The sequence below is a fragment of the Drosophila albomicans genome, chromosome 2R (assembly GCF_009650485.2).
Source record: "Drosophila albomicans strain 15112-1751.03 chromosome 2R, ASM965048v2, whole genome shotgun sequence".
In the NCBI taxonomy this organism is placed as follows: Eukaryota; Metazoa; Arthropoda; class Insecta; order Diptera; family Drosophilidae; genus Drosophila; species Drosophila albomicans.
The window spans coordinates 22,566,438-22,574,782 of NC_047631.2; the positions used below are offsets into that span (position 1 = coordinate 22,566,438).

Here is an 8,345-nt window from a genome sequence, read left to right on the forward strand (position 1 = left end):
ATCTGAAAAGCAGCTAGTGTAAATGGAATGTTAAAAGCAAGTTAAAGTCAATGTTATCAATCACAATGTGCTTAAGCTATTATACTTACAAAATGTGTATTTAATGAAGTTTTTGTATGTGAGAAAGAGAAATAAAAAGCAAGAATTTAAAACTATTGAAATTAACATAATTTCATATGCAGCAAAGTTTAAATTTACAAAAATATTATTTATTTTGTGCATATTTTACTTGCCTTTGCGCTAGAGCAAGTTTCTTTAAGGCACATTAAACGACATCCTAGAACGTGGCGCACATTTAAAACATTTTTAATATGCGAACCAGACGACAAAGTATGTAAATAATAATTTGGCCATCTGCCATCTGTTGCCATTCCATCAACTCGCGCTTTTGGTGGCTCCCGCCTAGATCCAGGCAGTGCCACAACTGCAAAAATGTCAAATGTCAATTCGAAAACGTTTAGGAGAAATCATTTGACTTTGCCTTCATGTCCGTCAGTTTGCCAGTAGCTCGCCCGCCCAAATGTTTATTATTCACTAGATAAAACAAAATATAAAAGTAGCAGGAAAAAAAAGGAAAATTAAAAAACAAATGACTATGGCTATTGACTGTAACTGCGAGTAGCCAGTAGACAAACAGTCAGCCAGTCAGACATTGAGGCGTGTTTCAGTCAGTCACTCAATTGGGACACAACGTCACCATGGATATGGTCCCGGGTTTGTTTGTTTGGTCAGGTGTAGGCTCGTTTGTCTGTCGCATATTACATTTGCTTACTTTTCCTTTATGCAAATGCCCCTGCACAACGTCTATTTCACTTCCAATACGTTGTGCAATACGCTGAGAGTGGGGCGCGGTTCGATTGCATCAATAATTTGCAAGAAAATCTCTGATCTCTCTAATGTTGTAGATGGCCTATCGATTGAGCTGCGTTTAAGCTGACAAGCGATGATTGAGTAGGAAGACCTCACTCGATGCATTTGCCTCGAGATGCGTTTGCCTGACAATCGCACGACATTTCTGACAAATGCTGCTGACAAACAAAACTTCATTTTTTCCCCCGCTTTTTTTGCGGCTTTTGCATTTGCTGACAAGGCACTTAGACTGTCTAAGTCAGTGGCTAGGCAAAGTTGCATGTTGACAGGCCAAGAAACCACGCCGACATGTTGCAATTTTATGCAATTTTTCAGCAGCATTGTGTGTGTGATTACCAAAATAAAAAACAAACAGCATAAACTTAGGAATGAAAAAAATAAAATAAATTATAGTCGCACAGCGCGACGACAAATTCAATGAGAAATCTGCAATTTAAATAATGTTAACTGACATTTTCCAAGCATCTTGGACAGCTGCTGCTGGTGTTGCATCACTTTGCCCACCCCCCATAAGAAGAGGGGCTGCATAATTACCCAGCCCATGTGACGTATACTTAATGCCGACCAGAGTAGCTTTTTAAATATTTCAAATAGCAAGGCATGGAACTCTTTTTAGCATTTTAATGCTTCAGAAAGTTTAAATAATTAAGAGAATTATGATACCCCTGTTGGCTATTCCAGTGGCACAGGGTATGCAGTGAAAAGTTAAAAAAATATTCATAAATTAAAAAAACAAGCCCGCACGTACGCAGAATGAAACATCGACCGGGTGAGGTGTGGGGGGCGGAGATCGAGGCTGACTTCCAAGTGAGCAAAAGGAGCACGCACAAATACACAATCACACGCACTCGTTGCGGCTGTCGCAGACGCAGTCGCTGCTATATAGATATTGCTATATGTACAGCAAATAAATTCAATTTACAATGAAAAATGGCATCTGATGATGAAGATGGCGACGCCGATGCCGACGCCGGCAAAGCCACCAAACTCAAGCGTAAAAGGGACAGGTGCCGGTGGAAAAACTTTATTAACATTTTTCGCATGCTGCACGTGCGTATTGACAACGTGGGTCGCGTATTTCGCGCTTTTTAATGAAGTTTCATAAATTGTGAAAATCGAACGTTAATCAAATAAGGTGCGAGAGAAATAAAAAAACCAACAACAAAAAAGAAGAAACGCCATGTTCATGTCCACGGCGCCATAAATGGCCGCAGCGAAGCGACAAACTGCAGACGCTCAGACGTTGTCAACGCAATTGGCCATAAGAATCTGTCAATAAATCAATTAGTGTAATATAAATCACACACACAAAAAAAAATAAAGCCTCTGCTTGCGGGCAGAGGGCCACGGAAAATTTGTGATATTTCTATTTCATTTTCAAATTTGGTGACTTCTGCGGCTTTAATTAATTGCAACAAATTTATGTTGGCCTGTCAAAAAAATGGCCTACGGGCACAATTAGCCAAATGACAAAACCAACACGACCCAAAAGACCCATAACTCATGCTCAAAAAACCCCCCCAATCCCATGCCATGTTTCATCAAAGCCTGCACTCACTGTGCTTTGCCGTTGTTCACTGACAGCAACAGAGGCAACAGTTGAGGCAGTAGCAATGTTCATTTTTGATCCATTGGCCATAAATTCAACGCTTCCTTAGCAACTTCCGGCATTTGCATGGCAGCAGCAGCGAGTGCAACGGGGCGTATGCAAAATGCGAGCAAATGAGCCAAAACGCACGCAAAGTCAAAGGCAAAATACCAGAGGCGAATACCCAACCAACTTTAGCTACTAATCCAATTTAAAGTTTATCGATAACACTGTGCAGCCCTGAGACCAAGACGAAATTCTCAAGCCAAGCATGAATATAATTCACATTCTTCTTTACAGCGATAAGCAGACAAGATTTATTCAAATTATCTGATAAACTGAAGCGTCGTCCATGTTAAAGAAATTCATTCAGTTTAAATTTGCTTGCTTTAAAATAACATTTTCGACTTGAGACAAAAAACGAAATGCCTGCTGACCAGTGTAATTTCTTAAGTTTGACTTGCGTCGAAATTGTTTTCTACCCCAAATAATTTTGACATTTGACTAATGCGCCGCATTAGTTCTGCCAAAAATTTCTTAATTTAGCTTTACCGTTGCCATTTGCTCTAACGTTGCACGTTCCTGCCGCAACCGACAAGACATTTGCTCTGTGTGGCATGGAGGATGGTTGAGAACGAAGGGGAAATGGGGCGGAGAATGGGTTCTGGGGTCTGCATGCCGAATTTATTTTGGCCACAACCCCGTGCAGAAGTTTTTGAGTTTTATCTGCTCAAAATTTGTCACAGCAAATAAAAAGTTTTGCTTTTTCACTTCGCCTTGGTGCAGTGCTGCTGCTCTTCCATCGTTGTTTCTTTTCACCATTTGTTTTTTAATCCGCAGAGCAAGAAATAAAGATAAAACTTAAGCCGAAATAAGTTTCCATAAAAGTGCACGACAGAGCACAGCGAAGGGCGAAGTAGCAGCAGCAACAACAACGACGACGACGTCGACAACGAGCACAACAAGTGCAGCAAAAGTGCAGTAATAATGAAATAACAGCAATGCAATTAAAAGGCACCTGCTGCTGATTTGCTGGATTAAGGACATACACACAGCACCCCAAAAATATATAGTACACTATACGATAGCAGAGCTGATGCTGGATTGTCGAGAGTATAGTGTCGCGATAACCTTGAATGGTGGCAGCATCGAGGAGCTGGAGGAGAGGACGAACAAATGCGCTAAAACTTCAAGTGGCTAAGGACTATAAAACAAGGTTGCCAAATTGCATTAACGTTAACGTCAACCACTTAAAGAGTTACGTAATTGCTTAGCCAGTGCACAATTCGCTGAAGGACTTTTCGAGGGCCATTACAATTTGAAGAGAACTTCTGAAAAATAAAGCAAATGCAATAGCAAATATTATTTGCAGCAAAATGTGTAACAAAGCTTAGTAATTATAATATACATATATCAATTTTAATATATATTCCATATTTAATATATTTAATAATTTGACCTAAAGATGTGCAAAGCATTCGCATTCATATTGTCACATCGCTGGAAAATGCTGGCAATCAAAAGTTCAGAGCACACAAAAACCAAATACACGTGAAAAGCGTACAAGCAAGCTTACACACACATGCACACACAGGCCGCACACACTGCAGATTGAGATACATCGTTTTTGCATTCATGGAACATATGTTCGCTTCCGATTTAGTTGTCGTTTTTGAGCGAAGTTTTGCCACAGCTTCGCCCAGTGAACGTCACATTAAAAGCATTCACAATAGATACACGAGTGAGCAGTGCAGCTAGATGGATTTAAGGCCAGGCAGAGATGAAAATAGAGACACAGAGAGAGAGAGAGAGCGACACACACACTATATTCCGGTGGTCTGTCTCATCTTATCACTGTTGAAGTTTTTGTTTTTACTCTAGCGGTAAAATTATAATATAATTTCAACTACTACTCGTGCAAATAACTCAAATTAAAGTTTTTGTGCCTGTGGGCCACTCTCCTCGCACACAAGCGCATATACCACACATACATACATATGCCGAGAGAGAGCGGAAACCGCCATCTTGTTTTTAGTTTTTGGAAAAGTTGAATGTTCACACAAAACAAGCTAGAAAACATGTCTTTCTCGCAATACCAAGCGCACAGAGCTATTCGGCAGCACACAATAAAGCAAACTATTTGGAACAGCAAATCGAAAGCAAATATTTAAATATAGAAATAAACTATTCAAACAAACATATCGCATACAGCCAAAAATTGTTTAGCAAATTGTGTGAATTTTGCATAATTTGTAATAAGAGTTTACTTATTTAAATGCGTTTTTTTCTTTTGTTTTGTTTTTGCAACTTGTTGCGTAGTGTAATTAAGCAACGAAACTTGAAAGTTGTCAGGGGAAACCCATTAACGATAATGCTAAGCATAATTAGACTCGCATTCGAGAATGCTTTAAGGGCGTATTTAAATAATTTCAAAGAGGTTTGCAACGTCGGCATCAATAAACTTTGACGGGCACACGAAAAGTTTAAGTACAAAACCAACAAAAGCAACCAAACTACAACAAAAATAATGGCAGCGACAACAATAGCCACAGCAGCAACAAGAACAACACAGCTGAACAGACAGAAATTATGGCCACACTTTCGTTTTTTTTTTTGCAGTCGGCCGCAGGACAATGCCGAGCGCGATAAGAGCGCGGCATTGCAACATTCTTGAAATGCAGCCAACAACAGCTAAGAAAGTGGAATGTACGACAGGCATAAGAGAGGGAGAAAGAGAGAGAGAGAGAGAGAGAGAGAGAAAGGAACGAGTGCAATGTGGCCCATAAACTTGCGACAACGTCTTGGCGAAAAGTTTTGGCCAACAGTGGGTGCATTTCTCCTGCTGCTGTTGGTGTTGGCGTCGACTATCAGTTGGCCAGAACTTTACTGCTTACGTTTGTCATATTTACGCGTGAGTTGCAGTGCCGCCCAGCAGGGAACTGCTGCTGCTCCTATCTCAGTCGGGGTACATGAAAACATGCGGCTATTGAGGCAACTGCAGCGACTGACAGTTGCCTGCTGCCTGCTGCCTGTGTCATGCGATGGCAAGGCAATTGTAGTGGCATCAGAAGGTGGCAGCAACGGCCACTTGTGACAGTTTTAAAATTGTCCAACAAGCCACCATGGACACTACCGCAACAACTGACTGATAAATGTCGCTGCCCAGGCAGCAAATACTGCTGAAAACATTTCCTTATTTCCTGCCATCCTGCCAACGTGGCACGGAAAACTTTTAGGCCAAAAGGAAACCCCCGAGCGGCGGAAGCATTCGGGGGCCATTTTTATGCAAGTCATAGAAATTTACAAGCCCCAGTGACAAGAATGTTAGTTTATGGCTTTAGTTATGTCGCTTTAGCTGCAATTGGCCTATATTTTGGGTTTTGATATTTAGCTAGTTTCAAGCTAAATTCATAAGATAGATTTTTATATTCTCAAAACATTTTATAATTTTGAATTATAAGAACAGTAAAATATCACAATTTATTTCTTGACAAAAAAGAAAAAAACGCTAGAAGTGCAATATTTTAGCTTGAACTCTTGAGGATTTTGATGTTTTGCAAAGCAATTGAGTTTGTTGTCAGCACTGCGGCAGTGAGCAAAGCGATGGGGAGTAGTGGATGAGCAAGGGCATTTTGCTTGGGAAAAGTTTTGTAACATTGGCATATGCAATTGGGTTTGCTGCACATCCTGTCGACAGCTTGGACTTGGTAAAGTTTTTCCCTCAGCTATTGCTGTTAAATGTTGCAGGCGTTTTTCTTTCAATTCTTTTTTTTTTATTTTTTCGTAGGCATTTTCGCAGTGGGACAAAGTTTTTAATGAATTTTATAGCAGCCGCTGAACCACTGAACCAATCACAGCTAAACTTAGCTGAACTAAGCTCAACTCCGAGATGAAGCTGTGTGAAGCGTTCGATTACGTAAGTCAAAGCCCAAGCGTTTGCCGTTGTCGCTAGTTGCTGTAGTTGTTGCTGTTATTGTTTTGGCTATGCCGTTTGATAAGGGGGCCAGAGTGCAGGCAGCCAATCACGCTAATCACGCCAGACTGACTGACTGACGAACAGACAGATGGCGAGACGGTAGACACAAACCGCTTTGACTTTGATGCGCTGTCAACGCTGCTGTTGATGTTGTTGTTGCTGTTGCTGGTGTTGATTGGTGTTGGTGTTGATGTTGATGTTGATGTTTATGTTGGTGTTGGTTTCACTCTGGTCATTAAATGCAGCACATTAAAGCCGCAGGAGCTGCCGTCAACAACGACAGCGACGTCGACGTCAATGTTGCCTGACAAGCGTTGAGTCAATTACATGGTAATAAACTAATGGCAAAAGCGACTCTTCGTCTCTCATTCTCTCTCTACATCTGTGTCTGTCTGGCCATCAACAGCATCAAAAGCAGCAACAAAGCAGCAGCAGCAGCCGCGTGACATGTTCGTTAATTTGCAGCACTTGTTGAACTTTTGGCCAAAAACATGCGCCCACCAGCTCTTTTGGCTCAAATAATAATTGGCTCAAGCGACATGACTTTTGTTATAAATTGTGAACGTGCATGTCGCTGGCAAAGTATTTCCTAAAACTGAACTTTATATACAGAAGAATATATAAATATAGTTCTGGCACAAAACGAGACTGATTAAATAACAATTACAAAATTACAAGTCCATAATGAAATTTCTTTTATTTTAAGAACAAATTGCAAGTTAATGCAAATATGGATTTCTGATTTATCACATTTATATGTGATTAATTGCAGCTCGTTTAAAATAAAAGTAGGTAATATAATTAGATATTTTTCTAGAGCATCACCAATAGCTAAGAATAACAACTTTGAGCTGGTTTAAAAGTAAAATATGCATTTAAATAAACAACGCATTTCCTTAATCAAGTCAACATTTAATATTATTTCAATCACACTTTTTTGAATAGTACAGCTTATTTTTGGTTAATTCTCAGCTGAACTCAGCCGACTTTAATTTTGAATACATTGATAAGATTCTGTATATGTTCACTGATTGGGTCAAGTTTAGTAAACAAACTTTTCTGGGAAATACTTGATTATACTCGTATATGTTTATTTAATCCAGCACACACTTATTGACGCTCAGTTGATATGTCGATCCAGGTTTGCAGGATCCACGAATCGGGCGATCGCTCACGCACTTGTTTTGCTCGGCATTGAAACCGGTGGGACAGCTGAGACCCAAGGCACCACCGATCACTGACAGCAGCAGCACCATTAACCAGGCCCAATTGCAGTTCATTGTTTAAGATTTTCACTGTCGAATGTTTGAGAAATTGCAATTGTCTTCGGTCGATTAATCCTTTCTTTCACGAACTCACCTTAATTGAGTATAAATTGAAACTATTTACTGCATTGCATTCGGTTGCAAGTTTATATAGAGAAGACAGATGAGCTTTTAAGCGCTACTTATCAGCTACAGTCAGCTGTGCTCAATTCTGACTAAATATCATATATACTTTTGTGTAGATTAGTTGATTATTGAGTGAAGGCCGCTCGAATTGATTACAAAGTGCATAATAAAAAATGTGCCGTACATCAAATAAGAAAAGTCTGAATTTAGTTTAATTGCGCAAATTAATAGTGATTGGTGATGCATTTGTTGATATTGATATACAAAGATTTGGACAAAACAAAAAAAAATCGCAGATAGAATAAGAATTGATAGATTGGGAAGGACGTGAAAGCGGATAGAAGAAGGAAGATATGAATTAACTATTATGTTAGCTAAGTAAGTTAGTATTCAAGTTTTTATTTCAGAAATTTCAGTAGAAGGAAAAATTTGTGATAGTCCCAGAAATTCCAAAAAGCCATTCAACATTTTCAGAAGTTTATGCCACTTAGTGTCATTCAACATGCAACCAATTTTAATA

At 39.6% G+C, this 8,345-nt stretch overlaps 1 protein-coding gene across 1 annotated transcript; it reads right to left on the reverse strand.

Annotated features, from left to right (window-relative positions):
- Positions 1 to 7,327: 7,327 nt before the first annotated feature.
- Positions 7,328 to 7,885, reverse strand: LOC117576120 (uncharacterized). Its single transcript, XM_034260678.2, has 2 exons — positions 7,794 to 7,885; positions 7,328 to 7,729 (listed from the first exon to the last, which is right to left on the reverse strand). Exon 2 carries the CDS (start codon positions 7,712 to 7,714, stop codon positions 7,529 to 7,531), a length of 186 nt encoding a protein of 61 aa, XP_034116569.1. The 5' UTR covers positions 7,715 to 7,729; positions 7,794 to 7,885; the 3' UTR covers positions 7,328 to 7,528.
- Positions 7,886 to 8,345: the final 460 nt, after the last annotated feature.